General features: G+C 60.3%; 1 protein-coding gene across 2 annotated transcripts; it reads right to left on the bottom strand.

Annotated features, from left to right (window-relative positions):
- Positions 1-192: 192 nt before the first annotated feature.
- On the bottom strand, positions 193-8,156 carry MCAM (melanoma cell adhesion molecule). Of its 2 annotated transcripts, XM_051837712.2 has the most exons (16): positions 8,003-8,156; positions 6,117-6,241; positions 5,826-6,033; positions 5,672-5,742; positions 5,496-5,583; positions 3,705-3,884; positions 3,487-3,608; positions 3,236-3,398; positions 3,011-3,129; positions 2,780-2,921; positions 2,508-2,629; positions 2,273-2,417; positions 2,101-2,196; positions 1,806-1,953; positions 1,460-1,577; positions 193-1,056 (listed from the first exon to the last, which is right to left on the bottom strand). In XM_051837712.2, the coding sequence occupies exons 1-16, from the start codon at positions 8,067-8,069 to the stop codon at positions 1,027-1,029; spliced, it is 1,944 nt and encodes a 647-aa protein (XP_051693672.1). In that variant the 5' UTR covers positions 8,070-8,156; the 3' UTR covers positions 193-1,026. The 2 variants fall into 2 exon arrangements, with proteins under 2 accessions (XP_051693672.1, XP_051693673.1); XM_051837713.2 differs by lacking the exon at positions 1,460-1,577.
- Positions 8,157-18,345: the final 10,189 nt, after the last annotated feature.

Raw genomic sequence — 18,345 nt, 5'->3', positions numbered from 1 at the left:
GAGTTCTTGCCCATTCAGGGGGCGGGATGGTGATACTGCCATGTAGGGCACCGAGCGCCAGGAGCCCGTGAGAGGGGCCTGGCTCCCGGCCTGCAGCCGCCCAGAGCAGGGCCGCGGCGCTCCGCAGCTGTCGCACGTCCAGAGGCCCCTGGCTTCCTGTGGTCCCCGTGATGAAGGAAAAACACTGGAAGGTTTCTGGGATAATTAAGCTTTATTTTTCTCACATATATATATATATATAATATAAAAAGGAAATTTCAAATTTACACAGAACCTGACAAAACCATATATATATATATGCATATACGCACATGTGCGCACACACTCGCACACACACCCCAAAGCTCTAGCCAGGCCCTTGGTGCTCCTCCTCAGCACCATTCTCCCACTCGGGCCCTCCCCTTCGGCCCTGGGCCCATCAGCTCGTCCCCTACCTCCCATCCTGGCCTTCCGTGATCCCTGGAGGGACTGGGAGCCAAATGTAGACAGGGCCTCAGGCCTTGGAAACGATGCCTAGATTTGCTACAGGAATGAACCCAGCCCCCCGGGCTCTGCCCAAAGCAAAAGTGTCCTGAGGCCACCCAAGACGCAGGCAGGCAGGTGGCAGCCATCCTGCAGCTGCTGCTGGGTGCTGCTCGGGCCCTCTCCGGAGCCAGTATGGCCAACGCACAGCCAGGGTGGGCTCCAGAACTGGTCTCTCACTTAAACGGCCCAGCTGAAGTGCTGGGGCATCCAGCATGGGAGCAAGAAACCGGTTCAGAGAGGGGCTGCCGGCATAAGGTGGGCGTTGATGGCTGGGACAGGTGAGCTTCACTGGGCAAATAGAGATGGTAGCCGGGTGCTCCCTAAAGGGGGCCTCCAGGGCCAGGAAGGGCTTCTCAGCACGGTCCTGTCCTGGCCCACGGCCCCGGAAATGGGGTCTGCAGGTGAGCTGGTGCAGGGGGCTTCTCCGCCGTCCCTCTGGAGAGAGTGAGCAGGGAGCTGGCAACGGTCCAGGCGGGAAGGGCGCCGACGGTGATTTGGTGGCTAATGCCTCAGATCGATGTATTTCTCTCCCTAAAAACGGGGAAGGAGAAGTAAGGAGGGGGAAGGGGAGGTGCAGGTGCAGAAGCCGAGTTCAGGAGGGATGATGCAGAAGCTGATGAGCTCCGTGCAGCAGCCCAGGGGGAAGCAGGGAGGGATGGGTATGGTAGGCCAGAGAGGGCCAGCCAGCCCCAGCGTGACCCTGCCTGGGGAGACGGACACCACGTTTCCTACTGCATGGCTACTGCACTGATCTAGAACTGCTGAGGGAACGGGTTTTGCTCTCCCAGAGCCCCTCAGCCCCCTGCCTGGGCCTGCTACCTACTCCCCACCAAGAGGGATGAAGGGCAGGGAGAGTTAGTGTGCGGGGAGCGAGAACTGTTAGCCCTGGTCCCTGAAGGTGTGGCAGGCACTGGTCCTGGGCCCTGCCTCCTACCTGGTCTCCTGGAGCCCTCTTGTCACCGCTGCTGCCCTGCAGGAGGCCCATCTCTTCGGGGAGCTTATCTGACTTAACTTCAACTACAAGTTCGCCCTTACGAGACGGGGGCAGCGTGCTGGGAGGGGGGAGGGAGGGAGGCGAGAGGTTGGCAACTCCAGGGTTGGGGGGGGCAAGGGAAGAGGGCGGGGCAGAGCTCATGAAAGTTCAGTGTGGATGGAAGCTGGGCAGTGGGCAGTACAGCGGGGGCCACGCTGCCCCAGGGCCCCACCTCTGCTCCTAAGGGGCAGACAGAGGGCGGGCCCGAGGGGGCAGCAAGCTGGGCGGCGGCCAGGGGGTTGCTTACATCTCCTGCTTGCCTGACCGCCCACACGGCAGCTTGCCCTTCTTGTAGAAGAAATACAGGACAGCGCCCAGCACGGCCAGGACCAGGATGCACACGCTCACCGCCACGATGACCACGCCCTGGCTCTCAGGCTCCGGCAGCTTTTTCTCTGTCCGGCAAAGACAGCGCCATCACTTGCTGCCCCATCCAGCCTGGGGCTCCCCGTGTGCGGGGGCTGGTGGGGGGGGTGGCGGGGAGGGTGGAATCGGCAGCAAGGACGCCCTGGCACAGCCCTGTCCTGCCAGCCCCGGCTTACCTGTGGAGGTGCCGTTGGCTCTGGCATGAGGGCTGGCAGTGGAGGTGCTGAGGCCAGTGGTCGGGCTGGACTCTGGTGTGAGGGTGGTTAAACTGACTGCGAGGCAGAGGGAGGTGGGTTAGGGAAGCACGAGTTAAAGCCCCTGCCGGCCCTGCAGGGCTGCGGCCCTCACCCAGCTCCAGGAGGATGGTGGTGGTGTTCCTGCCCAGGGAGTTGGAGGCCGTGCACTGGACAGCGCCCGCGGCCAGCAGCTCCGGGCTCACAAGGACAGTCAGCGTGCTCAGGACGCTCTGCGGATCTCGGCTCTGCTCGCTAGCCTGAAAGGAAGGCGGGGCTGAGGGGGCGGGGGGGATGGGGGTGGGGGGCTGGGGACGTGGTGGGGGCGGGGCAGAGAGTGGCCGGCTCACCATGCCGTTGGCGTTCCAGGAGATGGTGGGCCGCGGGTGGCCTGAGGCCTCACAAGACACATTCAGCACGGCGTTCTCTTTCACCCACACCTTCGTCTCCTTTGATGCCATCCATGGGGGCCCTGCGGGTCAGGCTAGGGTGAGCTGCAGCTGTGGCTGATCCGCTGCCCGCTCCCCACCAGGGCTCCCAGGGAGCAGGGGGGCTTTTTCTCCTCAAAGAGCTGGCAGCAGGTAGGCTCGGGGCGCCCTGGTCCCCACCCGGCGGGCCTCACCAAAAACAGCCACGTTGACCAGCTGTGTGCGGTTCAGGCCAGGGACACTGGGCACCGATGCCACGCAGCGGTAGCCGCCCGCTGCCTCCCGTCTCAGGTTGGGTAACTGCAGCTTAGGCCCCCTTCCCAGCTCCTGGCCTGTCTGGAGTGACAGACAGGTCAGAGGGGCTGGGAAGGAGCAAGCCATTGGCGCCCCGCCCCTCCACCCCCGGCCGCATAGCCGCCAGCTACCTTCTCTCTCAGCCACTGGAACTCCAGGGCCTGGCTGCTGTCTGCCTCGCAGGTCAGGCTGAGGCTGCTGCCCTCCTGGCTCTCGGGGGCTGCAGGAGTCACTCGCACATCGGACACATCTGGGGACACAGTGGTGCGGTCGGCCTGGGCAGGGCAGGGCTGGTCCCCTGCTGCCCCGGCCCTGATCCCCCCACCTGGCCCCCGTCCTGGCCCCTGGCCCCTCACAGTTCACCAGTAGCTCGTGGCGTTCACTGGACAGCGAGATCATGGTTTCCAAGTCAAGCCCCTGACACTCGTAGAGCCCGCTGTGCTCCTTCTGGGCTGATTCCAAGACCAGGATGCCATTGTCTGTGGTGGCCTCCTCCTCCATCTCGCTGGTGCCAGGGTTCTGGGAGGGGGAGGAAAGGTGGGCACAGCTGCCCCCGGGGCGCCTCAGCCAGCAGCTCCGCCCGCACCCTGCACAGAGCCCTCCGCACCTGCTTGTTGATGCTGAAGTGGGGCTGGGGGTTGCCGTCCGACAAACACCTGATTTCCACACGGTCCCCTTCCTTCAGCGCCCCCACGGGCTCCACCTCCAACCACACCTTTTCTGCGGAGTCTGCGTGGGCAGAGGGTGGCTCTCAGCCCAGGAGCGGAACCCGGGCTGGATGGGGAGAGCCCAGCCCTGCGATTAGGGGCACAGGCCAGTACTCACAGAACACGGGGACGGTGACCTCCCTGGATTCCTTCATGTGGTTCCCACTGGGCAGCCGGTAGCTGAGCTCACAGTAGAACTGGGCGTCCTTGTCTTCCTTAACCAGCCGCGCCTTCAGAACACTCTTCAGGGTGTACAGACCGCTGGACTCCACGGTCTGCGACGACTGAATGTGCACCTCTGGACAGGCACGAGGGCGCACGGTTCAGCTGCAGCCACCACCCTCCCCAGCGGTCCCCTCAGGGAAACGGGAGCCCTGCCCCTGGAGAGGGCCACCCCTCCATCCGGCACTTGCGCCTGCGACCTGCCCTGGACAATGTACACGAGCACAGAGGTGTGTGGATAACGCTGCAGCAATCAAGTGTGAGGCCCTCGAGCTGCCCCTACAGTGGCAATGACAACACGCACAGCCTCCGCGGCAGGCGAGGCCAGCCGGCGCGGCGTCCCCACCGCCGAGAGCATCGTGCAGCGACGCAGCCACACACCACCACAGAGGTCAGGCCTTCTGGATCTCAGCGCTCCTGCCGGCCTGGCCCAGGTGGATCTTCATGGTGGGGGCCGTCCTGTGCACTGCAGGGTGTTAGCCCCAGCCCGGGCTCCCCCTACCCGATGCCAGTCTCCACCCCTTCTACCTGGCAACAACCAGCACTGCCGGCTATCCCCGGCGGGAGGAGCGAGATCACCCCTGGCTAAGAGCAGCGGGCTGGACAACGTGAGCCTTTGTACTCGCAGACACATTTGCCAACATAAGAAATGGGCTTGAAAGAACAGGCAGCAGCCAACAGCGGCGGCTGCTCCCACCGTGGGCTGGCGAGGCAGGAACATCTCCTTCTAGGTCTGTGTAGCTTAAATTCTTCAGAAGACAACTGTCTTCCCGCAATATTTATTTTATTTATTTATTTACTATACGCATATATGTATATATATAGAGGGGGGGAAGAGAAGAAGGAGAGAGAGAGGGAGAGAGGGAGAGAGGGAGAGAGGGAGAGAGGGAGAGAGGGAGAGAGGGAGAGAGGGAGAGGGAGAGGGAGAGGGATAGGGAGAGGGAGAAGGAAAGGGAGAGGGAGAGGGAGAGGGAGAGAGAATCTTCCATCTGCTGGGTCACTCTTCAAACGCCCACAACAGCCAGTGCTGGACCAGGCTGAAGTCAGGAGCCCAGAACTCAACCTGGGACCCCTCCCACATACACACAGATGGCAGGGACTCAAGCCCTTGAGCCATCGCCACCTGCTGCCTCCCAGGGCTCCTACTAGCAGGAAGCTGGATCAGACGTGGGTAGCCAACACAGGACATATGTCCTGACTGGAAACGTAAGCTGCTGCTCCAAATACTAGCCCTGAAAAAGCACTTCTAAGCATCACATGTGTAATTATTTTTTTGAAAGTAAAAAGCTAACAGAAGGGGCCAGTGTTATGGCATAGCATAGTGTGTTAAACTGCCCCCTTTGATGCTGGCATCCCATATGGGCATGGGTTCAAGTCCCAGCTGCTCCACTTCTGACCCAGCTCCCTGCTAATGCGCCTGGAAAAGCAGCAGAAGATGGCCCAAGTCCTTGGGCCCCTGCATCCACATGGGAGACCCAGATGAGGCTCTTGGTTCCTGGCTTCACCCTGGGCCAGCCCCGGCCATTGTGGCCATTTGGGAAGTGAACCAGCAGATGGAAGATCTCTCTCTCTCTGTAACTCTGCCTTTCAAATAAATAAATCCTTCGTACACAAAAGCTAAAAGGAAACGTGTGAGGATTTCCCGTGGCACCCCAAGCCCGGCTTCCCAGAGCAGGAAGGAACTCACGGTTCTTCTCCTCCTGCAGGGGCCGCCTGTTCTTGTACCAGCTGACTTGGGGAGCGGGGTAGCCGTTCTTCCCCACGCAGGTGGCCACCTAGGGAAGACGCAGGGCGAGGCTTGCTGGCTGAGACCCTCCGAGCCCCCAGGCCCTGCTGACCACCTGGCCGCTGGGCGGGTCTCACCTCCGCAGGCTCTTCACTGTCCACAGAGATGCCCAGGGCGTTGACCTGGATGGTGGGCTCCTCCGGAGCCTCTGTGAGGGGAGAGAAGTGAGGGGATGTGGACACGGCTGCCTGCGGCCCGCACCGTGCGCAAGGCGGGAACGTGGCCACTCACTGTAGACGCGCAGCTGGACGCGGTGCTCCTGGGAATGAGGCCGCCTGCCCTGGCACAGGAAGATGCGCTCATCGTGGGGGGTGACGTGAGTCAGAACCAGGGCGGCTCCTTGGCCCTGCAGGCGCAGCCGCTGCTGGTACTCGCCGGGCTCGCCCAGGCCCTGGCCGTGGCGCACGCGGAAGATGAGTGTCGGCTTCTCCTTGTGGACCTAACAGGAGAACGCCCAGAGGTGAGGGTCCTGGGCCTCCCTGGGGGGCAGAGCTCCCCCCTCCACGAGCACCAAGCACTCACGGAAAACCAATCCGCATGGCTGAAGTTGTCCTGGGAGTGGGCGGGGCCGCACTTCAGGATCGCCGTGCCGCCCACCTCCACCTCTACCAGCTCCTGCGCAGGCTGCTCCGCCTCTCCAGGCACACCTGGGGGGAGGGAGCAGGGCACCCCCAGCAGCTGTGTCAGCGCCAGCTGCCCTCCATCCCCTCTGCGCGCTAGGCTCACTGCAGCTGTTCTGCCTGCCCGCGCGCTCGGAGAGTCAGAGGAGGGTCTTGTCCCTCCCAATCCTGACAGCCCCTCCCAGCCCAGCACAGGCCAGCACTCTCCTGGCTCGGGGGTCCCTGGTCCTCCACCAAGCAGGGACTGAGCACCGGGCCCCTCCAGGATGAGGCTGGCAGAGGGGCAGCGAGGGGCAACCGGGCTCAGGGCCAAGAGGAAGGCCCCTGTCCTTCCAGGCCCCCCGCCCCCCGCTCTCCACGTGAGCTCAGAGTGCGGGAATGCAAGGCATGTGCCAGGCTGGGGCACACAGGCCCCTTTGTGTCCCACCCCTAGAAGACGTCATGACTGTGCCCTTTGCCCCCCAGTCCCCTCCCTCAGTCCCCAACAAGACCCAGGGGGCCATCTCTGACTGCAGGCTCCCATCTCACACTCGGGCAGGCAGCATCCCTGTGGACATTCCAAACACTCTGGGGACCCCCCCCCTGCGAGGCTGGGGGGTGGGCCCAGGTTCTAGAGGGTCAGGGTGTCCCCCACGGGTCAGGGCAAAGGCCAGGCAGTGGGCAGGAGTGACGTCAGCAGTGCCAGGATGCTGCCAGCCCTGGGAGGCGGTGATGTCACTCCACACCATCTGGCTGGACCCTGGGGTGCCTGGGTCCTTGGCCTGGGCCGGCTCTCGGATCAGGAGGGCAGGTGGAGTGGTCTTCAGCCCCCAGTGGAAGTCTCAGAACCAGAGGAGCAGGGAAGGTCCGGGCAGGACCCGCTGGCTGGGGAGGCGGATTTCGCCTTTTCCCCAGAAATAAAGTCAGCCCGGCGGAAGCCCGGGGCACCCCAGGGACGCGATTGGCACGAGGCACGATGCCAGCGACGTGAGTAGTGCCCGGCCGTCCCCTTCCCCGGCTGGACAGCGGCTGGGCTGGGGGAAAGGGAGCCAAAAGAAACAGGCACACCGCGGCGGCGCTGCGGCCGTGCAAGGGCAGGGCCGGCCGGGGGCGCCCAGCCGCTGCGTGGTTCCAAGGAGAAGCTCCGAGGTGCTTGGGTAGCTCTTTCCACCTGAACGCGTTCCCCCAAAGAAACCTGAGAGCGCTCCCACCCTGGGAATCCTCCGTCCCCTGTCTCCGCCACCTGTAATCCCGGTGCCCGGAGAGGCGCGAGGCGACTCTCGCCGCCCCCAGCCCCTGCCAACGCCCAGCTCCGGCAGGAGCGCCGTCCCTCCGCCTCTCCCTCACCTCCAGCCTGGCGCGATGCCCGGGCCGGAGGGGGAGGGGTGGGCTCACCCCTCCAGCTAAGAAAGAGGCCTTTTCCAGCAACAGGCGGGCGCGGAAGGCAGGATTTGGGGATGCGCTCTAGCTGCGCCTCCAGCCACGGCTCCAACCGCGAGGCCCCAGGGCAGGCACCTGGGAAGAAGGCTCCCCTAGCGCCCCGAGGGCTCTGCTCCACCCCTTCTCGCTCCCGGCCGCAGCCTCCTCCCCGCCTTCCTAGAACCGCTCCCGGGATACTCCAGAATCGCGGCTGCAAACTGGCTGCAAACAAGAGTTGCACGCGCGCAAGGCGCCCCGGAGTCGGCGACCGGGGAGGGGCGCGCAGCTCCAGCGCCCGCCACGCTGCCTGCGTTGCTTCCCCGCACGCTGCGCCGAAGACCCCCGGCCGGACCCTGCGGGGCGTGCGTGCCCCCCAGCGCAGTCACTCACCCGCGACGCGGCGACAGCAGCAGGCGGCTGCGAGCAAGAAGACGCAGACGAGCCCTGGCAGCCCCATGCTTCCCGACCGGAGGGCGAGAGCCAAGTGAGGAGCGCGGCTGCCGGGGGCTGACGTCAGGGGGGCGGGGGAGGGGGCCCGGAGCGCCCGGCCGCCCCGCCCCGCGCAGCCCCCCGCCCCCGCCCCGCGCGCCGCAGCCCTAGGGGGCGGGCCCCGGCGCGCGAGCCGGGAGCTGAGCCCAGGAGCGCAGCCGGAGGTAGGCCGGAGCCGGCCTCCCAGGCTCTGGGCCCCGGAAGGCTGAGGGGGCAGTGACAGGTGTCTGCGGACTTGGCCGCGGCGGCAGCCTCAAGCTGACCCGGATGCCCTGAGTCTTCCCAGGGTGCAACGGCCCCGCTCAGCCCCGCTCAGCCCCCAGCCGTGTGGCCCTGGGGAACCTCCTGGAGAAGGAGCAGAGGACCAGGCTCCCGGTGTCGCCGATGGGGGCCTCCTCCCAGAGCGATTGCGCCACCGCGACGCTGTCGGCCTGGCACTGCCCCAGCCTCGAAATCCTGGCGGCTCGGGGGCAAGAACCCTTCCCGCAGAGGTATTGGTGTGGAGGCGTGGAGATGGCACCATCGCGGTTGTCCCTTTACACCCGAGCCCTGCAGGTGGGTCTCTGCCTAGAGGAATGATGAGCGGGCGGAATCACACTTTCCCAACCCCAGGCCTTGAGAATTCTTTCTGCTCTTGCCTGTCCCCCGGACTCCTGTCCCCTCAATGGACAGAAGGAGTTGCAGGGTGCAGGGGCCCCAGCTGGGCTCCAGAGACACTGTTGGTGTTGCTATGGTTGAGGACCCCTTGCAGCTCTGCTGCACCCCCCAGCTCCCTCCCAACCCTGCTGACTGTGGCTCTGTGGGGGGCGGGGTCTGCGGAGGAGGAATCTGGGGTGGGGGCAAGTCTGCCACCCATCCGTGTGCGCACCTTTACAGCTGCCCTTCTTCCCAGATCCGACTTGGGGTCCTCTAGACAGAGACCCAGCCCCAAGGCCTCGGGAAAGGCACCCGCATCTGCTGAGATTCCTCCTCCCCCAGGGGTGGGGAGTGTCACAGTTGGGCATGGATTTGGGGTGGAGGTCCGCCAGGGAGGAGCAAACACCAGACCTGGCCAGGTGACTTGGACGATGCTCTGGGTGGCTTTGATGACGCAGGGATGACTGGCAAACTACGTTGGCCTCGTTTTCCGAGCCCGCTGACCTCTTCTCCCTGTGCCCGAGTCTCTAGCTGGAGGCCATGGCCGGCCAGCCCCCCAGCCCAGGGGCCTGGAGAGAGCAGAAGGATTCCCCTGGCTTCTCACCTCCTAGAGTGAACGTTCGTTCGGACTCTGGCCCAGGGCCCAGAGCAGAGTGGAATAGACGGGCCTGTTTGTCTGCAGGGACAGGAGGGGACTGGCTGGAGGATGCCGCCTGCCCCCGCCAGGCCCAGCGGGCATCCAGCTCTGCCCTGCCCCACCCCCTTCCCTTCCCTTAACACCATTAACTAATCATTCTCCTCTCTCCGGCCTGAAAACAGAGCCAGCTAACCACCAAGGACAGTCAGTTCTGAATTCTCCTTCCGCCGGGAGCGGAGCCGAGTGAAGCCAGGTGGGGGTGGAGGAGCCAGCGCTGCAGTGGAAGGGAAGTGAGGGTGACATCCCTTGCCCTGTGGCCCAGCAAGCAGCACAGAACCTGTGCTTGAAGGACGCCAGCGGCCAGGGGCTGTCTGGGCACCCAGGGAGAGGTCAGGAGACAGACGGCTTCGGGATGGTGTCAGGGAGGGGGTGGCACTTTGGGGTTCCAAACCCGAGAGGTCAGGACCTAGGAGAGGATTCAGAGAGTCACAGAACAGGAAGGCTGGGGTATGAGGGCAGGAGAGCAGGGTGCAAGGGGCAGCTCCCAGGATGCCAGAGGACGGGGCTTTGGCAGCCACAGGGGGAGGTGGAGGAGGCACCTGCCCGCAGAGCTCAGAGCACCTGGACTGGGTGGGAAGCAGCCAGGATGGAGGCCAAGGCCAGAGGAGGCGGGACGTGGGGTGGGGGCAGCATTCTAAGGCTTTGCCTCACTTCCCCCCAGGAGGGCAGACCTGGCTCCTGACTGAGAGGCCCCTGTCTGGGGGTCTGTCTCATACAGGCCTGACCACAGGCAGAGCCCCTGAGGCTGGGTGGGGGGTGGTCCTGGCCCCTCGGTTACCACATCCTTGGTGGGCGGGGCCATCCATTCATTGTAAGGAGCAGAGCTGGGGTACAAAGACCTGGAGTCCTCAGTCCCCAGTGGTGTCGTCCAGGGGCCTTAACCAGGAGGATGTGAGAAGGGTGGTGGGCAGGCGGAGGAAGGAAGCTGATAAAGACCTGCTTGCAGCTGCGATGAGGAGGAGATGGGGGTGGCGGGGTGACCGGCAGTCTTGGCAGTTACGGAAGCAGGGGACCCGCCCTGCCAGAAGACAGGATCCAGCCTGGGCCTGCTGACGGGAGGGGAGGTAGGAGGGAGTTTCCAGAGTGGGGTCTGAGTTGAGAGGAGGTTGTGTGGAAGGGGGGAAACACAAGATGGGGGGGGCAGGAAACCGGATACTGGGGGGCTGGGTGGAAGACGTCGGGGAGGTGATTGAATGGGGGGAAGCAGTCCTGCTCAACCCATGTCCTTCGCACCTGACCCAGGGCAGGAGGGAGGAGGGGCAGCCCGAACTGAGGTGCACCCCTGCAACACCAGAGAGCCGGGAGGGTGGCTTTCTGGGGAGATGGGAGGGGCTATTTTTAAACTTGGAAAAGCCGTGAGTTCATCTCCACCCTGGAGACGGCAAAGGCCCCATTGTGTAGGGGTCCAGGGGAGGGGGAGGGGGAGGGTGGCGGGGCGGGTGGCACAATGGTGGGGATTATGTCCCTGGGAGCGGGCAGGGGCGCGAGGGGGAGGGGAGATGTCGTCACAGCAGGCCCACTGGACTCCGGGGTGGAGCCAGGCCAGGCTTGGGCTTGGTCAGGGGGGTTCCACAACCACAAAGCCCCCCGCCGCAGAGCTGGGGTCTCTGGCATCCGGAGGCCCATGCTGGGTAGGGGTCCGCTGGTGGGATTCCCAGGGCCTTGCTTTCCCAGGGACTGCAGAGTCTGTTCCCAGGCTCCCAGCATTCCGGCGACTCCCTCGGGAGCTGCTGGCCTCTCCTCTCTCGGCCCCTTCCCTGCCCGGCGGTGGGGGGAGAGGAGACTGAGGATGTGCAGTGCCTGGGCTCCTCCTGCGGATTGGGGGTCCCTAGCCAGAGGGACGGGAAGCAGTGGGAGGGGTCCCCAGCCCAGCCATGGCTCAGACCTGGGAATGTCCCCTTTGGCCCCTCTAACCTCAGGGGACCTCTAAGTGTCCAGCCCACCTGCCTGCCCTCAGTCCTTAGCGCCCAAGACCTCGCCCCCGGGGACTTCGCCAAGCGGGAGCGGGAAGGCGCCGGCGCTAAGCGCCTCTGGGCGCCCGGGAGCCCTGCTCCCCGGGGTCCTGTCCCCGGCCGGCCGGGGAGGCGGGGCATCCGGCCGCGCACCAACCCAAACATTACCATAAATGCTCAGGCGGCCGGGCTGGCGGGCTGGGGCGGGGGCCTGGGGCTCTCCGGAAGCCCCGAATCCGGTCTTGAGGCCTTTCCCAGCACAGCCGGCTGGTGGTGATTCAGTTTCTCCGGTCACCCCCTCTGCACGGGCGGGCGCAGGGGTGCGGAGGGAGCCGTGGGGAGAGGATGGGGCTGCCTCCCGATGGCCAGGGCCAGAATCGGACCCTCCGGCCCCCGGCTGCCTCTGGGGACCACTGCTGTCTCCCGGCTCAGTTCTCTTAAATGCCCCTCCCACCTCCCTGAAGATGAGGATGGGGTGGGGGAGGGGTGTGGGAGTTTACCTCTCTCCCCCTCTGGGAAGGTCACATCCGCTCCCCAAAATACCCACACAATACCCCCCCACCCAGGGCAAGGAATGTCCCCTGGGAGCTGTGTCAAGTTTGACGTTATTAAGTTTGAGTCGTCCCCGAGGACAGGCCTGCTGGAAACCTGGGAGTGCCACGGCCTGAGCAAGCCCCAGGAGCCCTCGCGGGGGTCTGGCGGCTGGTGCTCTGCCTGCAGCCCAGCCTTGGGAGAAGAGGCGAGAAGAGGCACAGGGAGCTGCGTGCTGGTAGGGAATGCCCCTAATAGGGTCACACAGTGGGGCGCCCTCTCTCCCAGGCCTGTCCCACTTGAGACTTTGGTCTCAAACGCCCAGGCTGGGAGCTCCAGGGAGGAACTGGCGGCCCTGCTGCCCATGCGGCTGATTTGGGGCGGGAGGGGAGGAAGCCGCGCACAGATCCTGTTGGCACCTGTCTCTCGGCTCTCACGGAGGGGTCGCTGGCTTGCCTGCTCCTCACTTGGATCCTACAACAAAAATGAAGGAACAGGCACACAGTTCCGTGTGTTTAAGTCATACAGCCTGCGAGTGACAGAAACACATTAAAAATTCTGATAAAACTGCACAAGACTGTCTGTGTAACTTCTTTAACAATGTACACTTCAGTGTGGTATTTGCCACAACATTGCACAAACCAGCTCCACTATCTGTTTTTTATTATTATTATTATTTTATCTATTTGAAAGAGAGATCTTCCATCCACTGGTTCACTCCCCAGATGGCTGCAACGGCCAGGACTTGGCCAGGCTGAAGCCAGGAGCCAGGCACTCCATCCGTGTGTCTCCCATGTGGGTGGCAGGGGCCCAAGCACTGGGCCCACTTTCCCAGGCTGCTTTCCCAGGTGCATCAGCTGGGAGAATGGGGTGCCAGAGGCATAGGCGGTAGCTTAACCCTCTGCACCACAACGCTGGCCCCTGAACCAAGTTTCTCCAACACCTGCTACCTGTTGTTACAATAGCTGCATCACAAGTCTGAATTGTGCAGTAGGACTGGGGAGTGGAAGAGGGATTCAGAAAAGGGAGTGCCAGTGTGGACCTCGGGCTTGTGCCAGCCGGGGACGTCCTCCTGGAAATACAGACTGAAGTGAAGATCTGGTTTAGAGAGGGGAGGAGGGGGAACGGTCTGTCATTCAGGCAGAGAAAGTGGCCCCAGCGAGGAGAAAGGGATGGGGCTGAAGAAAGGGGCACACACCGCGGTGTGCGAAGAATTTCTTATTTATCTAAGTAATTTGAGAGCTCTCCCAGCTGCTGGTTCGTCCCCCTGCCAGCTGCCCCCAGAGCCAGGGCGAGTCAGGTCAGGCTGAATCCAGGAGCCTAGAACCCAATCCAGGTTTCCCCCATGAGTGGCAGGGACCCAACCTGAGCCATGATCTGCTGGCTCCTGGATTCTGTATTAGCATGAAGCTGGGGTCAGGAGCCAGAGCCAGGGACTGAACCCAGGCCCTCTGCGATGTGGTGTCCCAAGCAGCATCTTACCTGCTAAGCCAAGCACCCACCCTCAGCACTTCAGTATAAGAAGAGTTGTAGGGCAGCTATTGGGCTAGGAGGTGGGGTCATTGGAGGCTGGGTGATTTTTCTAAATGCTGTATTTGCATAACAAGCTCACTACTGTCATTTGGAATGCCTTGAGGAGAGTGCCAGCTACACCACTACTTCTCAGCACCACCTTTATGCAGCCATTTGGTACTCAGTGAGCAGTGTTTTGTGGCTAACTAGAACTTCAACAAGGTAGAGGATGTACGCATGTGGGAACTTGGGGAGATGAGGTGGGCGTAGGTAGTCAGGGTAGAGCTTGGATTTTTTTTTTTTTTTTTTTTTTTTGGACTGGCAGAGTGGACAGTGAGAGAGAGAGAGAGAAAGGTCTTCCTTTTCCGTTGGTTCACCCCCCAATGCCTGCTGCGGCTGGCGCACTGCGGCCGGCGCACTGCGGCCGGTGCACCATGCTGATCCAAAGCCTGGAGCCAGGTGCTGCTCCTGGTCTCCCATGCGGGTGCAGGGCCCAAGCACTTGGGCCTTCCTCCACTGCACTCCCGGGCCATAGCAGAGAGCTGGACTGGAAGAGGAGCAACCGGGACAGAATCCGGCACCCCGACTGGGATTAGAACCTGGTGTGCCGGCACCACAGGTGGAGGATTAGCCTATTGAGCTGTGGCGCCGGCCGGATCTTTTTTTTTTTTTAAAGATTTATTTATATATTTGAAAGGCAGAATCACAGAGAGGCAGAGGCAGGGAGAGAGAGAGAGAGAGAGGTCTTCCATCCACCGGTTCACTCCTCAGATGGCTGCAACAATCCAAAGCCAGGAGCCAGGAATTATTCCAGATCTCCCACGTGGGTGCAGGGGCCCAAGGACTTGGGCCATCTTCTACTGCTTTCCCAGGTCATAGCAGAGAGCTGGATCAGAAGGGGAGCAGCCAGGATTCAAACTGGTACCCATATGGGACGCCATCACTGCAGGCAGCGGCTTTACCCATTACGCCACAGCACCGACCCCAGAGCTTGGATCTTAAGATAGGGCAGGAATCTCAAAAAAAAAAAAAAAAAAAAAAAAAAAAAAAGGAAAAGAGGGGGATAGGCAATGGGGAGCTACTGCAACTTCTTGAGCAATGGCAAAATGATGTGATGAAATTAGAATTTATTTTTACAATGGTTTCTAAATATCTTCTTGGCCTGAGAGCGCCCCCTGGTGCACCTGGTTTGAATTGCTCCCCAGACTTAGGGAATGTGAGGGATACTGGGTAGGGGCACTGAGCAGCAGGACTGAGCTGCAGAAGGGAGACTCAGGATCGCACATCGTGGTGGGTGCTGACAGCACTGCAGCAGAGGTGCCCTTGGGACAGGGTAGGGGATTGGGCACTGTAGCGGCTTCCCTTTTCTCTGACTCTTACCTGTGTGTATTGTGGGTTGGGACACAGCACAGTCATCAGGTAACAACTAAGGCAGCAGCTCGAGAGCGGATGATCATTAAGATACAGCCCAAGTGTTCGAGAAAGATGCACTCCCAAGGGGCACAGACAAGCAAGCAATTATAATACAACGTGCAAATGGGCACGACCTCCAGCTACTTAACCTGCCTGGGGTAGTCAGAGGTGGCTTCCTGGAGGAGTGGCTGCCTGGATTCACTGTAAGGCATGAGTAGTGGGTAACTAGCAGCATGGGGAGTGGGGCGTGTGGTCTGCAGGACCACCTGGCATGCCCGGTGACGAGGGCTGCTGGCTGCCCGTATCCTGCAAGGGAGGAACGGGACTAGGGAGGGGTGAGGCCAGATCACCAAGGATTTGTAAACCATGGTAAATTACTGACAGCAACAGGTGTGTGTGTGAATGGTGTTAAACAAGGGAGTAAGCACCAGCAGTTAAAGTCCATTAGCGTTCAGGCCGCAGAGGGACAGGACCGAAGGCCCTACTTTCTTGCTCTTTTAAAAGGTTTCTTTCTTCATGGGAACAAGTGACAGAGGAGAATGAGATCTTCCATCCTCTGGTTCACTCTCCAGATGCCCTCAGCAGCCATCTTGGCTGAGCCAGGAGCTCCCCTGGGGCCTCCCATGTGGATGGCAGGAACCCAAGTACTAAAGCCATCACCTGCTGCCTCCCGGCCCCATTAGCAGGAAACCCGATAGGAAGTGTGGAGCGGCTGAGATTGGCCCTGTACGGGGCGTGGGCTTGCTCAGCCGGAGCTCAGCCAGCAGCACCACAATGCCTGCTTGCTTCCCCAGGCCCCCTTTCTCTCCCAGGACCCACCTCTCCCTTGGGTGGCAGAGCCTGGGAAACATGCTCTCTCTCCTGGGGAGGCTGCCTCCTGCATGCAGGGCCTGGCTTTATTCTGACCCCCAGCAACCAATCCATTTGATCATAAGAGCCCCATGCTAGGGGCCAGTGCTGTGGCATAGTGGGCTAAGCCTCCACCTGTGGCACCGGAGTCCCATTAGAGCACCGGTTCTAGTCCCGGCTGCTCCACTTCTGACCCAGCTCTCTGCTGTGGCCTGGGAAAGCAGTAGAAGATGGCCCAAGTGCTTGAGCCCCTGTACCCACGTAGGAGACTCAGTTGGAATTCCAGGCTGTTGACTTCAGCTTGGCCCAGAACTGGCAGTTGCGGCCATTTGGGGAGTGAACCAGCAGATGGAAGATCTTTCTCTCTGTCATTCTGCCTTTCAATTAAAACTCATAAAGCTTTCAAAATCACAAAATATCCAAGATAAATAACTTAGTTATTGCACATATTATTGACTGTGTGGGCCAGGAATGCTTCAGTGAGTAATAAAGTCACAGAAATTCATAAATTCTTGCATAGTTGTTCCATAAAATTAATTTTTTTCCTTCACTTCAGGAAAATCCTTGGTTATATTATCATAGAAAATTTCTCACAAGGCATGTTTCTTTGACAGTAATGCCAAATTAATTGACCTTTCTTGAGGAATTATTGTTTTTATTTTTATTTATTTATTTTTTTTGACAGGCAGAGTGGACAGTGAGAGAGAGAGACAGAGAGAAAGGTCTTCCTTTGCTGTTGGTTCACCCTCCAATGGCTGCCGCGGCCGGCGCACCCCACTGATCCGATGGCAGGAGCCAGGTGCTTCTCCTGGTCTCCCATGGGGTGCAGGGCCCAAGCACCTGGGCCATCCTCCACTGCACTCCCGGGCCACAGCAGAGAGCTGGCCTGGAAGAGGGGCAACCGGGACAGAATCCAGCACCCCGACCGGGACTAGAACCCGGTGTGCCGGCGCCGCAAGGTGGAGGATTAGCCTAGTGAGCCACGGCGCCGGCCGGAATTATTGTTTTTAGACCTTTAAAAAAATTAACTTCAGTTTGGACAAACTTTGCTCTGCGGAGGTCCTAGCAGCTGAAAGTGTTACTAATCTATTTAAAGCAATACTTACATTCAGAAATTAATTATAAATGCAATATGTCATGTTAAAATATTGCTAAGGGGATATATATCACAAGTATTTTATTCCAGAGAAAATTTTATAGTATCTTTATTGTTTATATTTTCATTTCACTATCTTTTTAAAGCAATATATAGGTCCATTTTTAAAAAAGATTTATTTATTTATTTATTTGAAAGTCAGAGCCACACAGAGAGAGGTCTTCCATTCTTCTGGTTCACTTCCCAATTGGCTGCAATGGCCCGAGCTGCGCTGATCTGAAGCCAGGAGCCAGGAGCTTCCTCCTGGTCTCCCATGTGGGTGCAGGGGCCCAAGTATTTGGGCCATCTTCCACTGCTTTCCCAGGCCATAGCAGAGAGCTGGATCAGAAGAAAAGCAGCTGGGACTAGAACCGGTGCCCATATGAGATGCCGGCGCTTCAGGCCAGGGCATTAACTCACTGTGCCATAGCGCCAGCCCCTAGGTCCATTTCTTAAGTTTCACTTTTTGAAAATTCTATAACACTGAAATATTGCGAAGAAAACTCCTGGGGCCAGCGCCGCGGCACAGCGGATTAAGTGATGCTGGCATCCTACGTTGGTGAGCAATTGTAGTCCTGGCTGCTCCGCTTCCGATCCAGCTCCCTGCTAATGGTGCCTGGGAAAGCAGCTCCAAGCCAAAGGCAAGAGCCAGGAACTCCATCCGGGTCTCCTACGTGGGTGACAGGACCCCAAGCACATGGACGGTATTAGCTGGAAGCTGGGTGGGTCTTGCAGAGCAGCCGGCGATCCAACCAGGCTGACCTGGGCTGTGGCTTAATCCACTGCGCCACAGTGCCCCCCCCCACTTCCTTTGATGCTGAAATTAACCCAGAGGTGGCTGCCTTTGGGCCAGTTCCAATGGGAACTGTGGAGTGGGGAATGCACATGTGCGCCCCAGGCGTGCTCACTGCTACAGGACTGGTCAGTGTGCAGGATGAGGGGGGAAAGACAGTCCATGTTCATTCTGGTAACTTCCCACTCTGACCCTGCTCCTCGGGGTCCCACCCCTCCCCCGCCCGCATTCCATGTTTACGTCTCTCTTCTTCCAGAGAACTGGCTCTCAACCAGATGTATCCGTTTTATCCAGTCCCATAAGGCACACAAAATCGCAGTTTCAGAATGGCTGCACCCGTGCTCCCATGAAATCAAACCCCACCACCAGAGTTCAAGGGCTCTTTGCTTTCGGAGGGGAGCAGCCAAGCGGATGTGGTCAGCTTGTAGCCCTCTCCTCTCTGTGTGGCTCCACAGGGAACACAGTGAGGCTTATTCTGTTGTTGATTGGATTTTGATGTATAAGACATTAGCATTCTTTTAAAACTCAAAATTATATAAAAACCTATACTCGAGAGAGATGCTGCTCCTGCCCTTGCCCCTCCATTCCTTTTAGCCTACCTCTTGCGGGGAATTAATTTTATTATCTGTCTGGTGTAAACTTCCTGTGCTTTATGTTTCTAAAGTTAGGCAGGATCAGAAGGAGAGGAGAAGCAAAAAAGACCTTGCGACCTGAATGTTACCTGGG

The sequence above is a fragment of the Oryctolagus cuniculus genome, chromosome 1 (genome assembly GCF_964237555.1).
Source record: "Oryctolagus cuniculus chromosome 1, mOryCun1.1, whole genome shotgun sequence".
Taxonomy (NCBI): domain Eukaryota; kingdom Metazoa; phylum Chordata; class Mammalia; order Lagomorpha; family Leporidae; genus Oryctolagus; species Oryctolagus cuniculus.
Note: the sequence above shows the minus strand (reverse complement) of the source record. Positions and strands in the feature narration are given on the sequence as shown.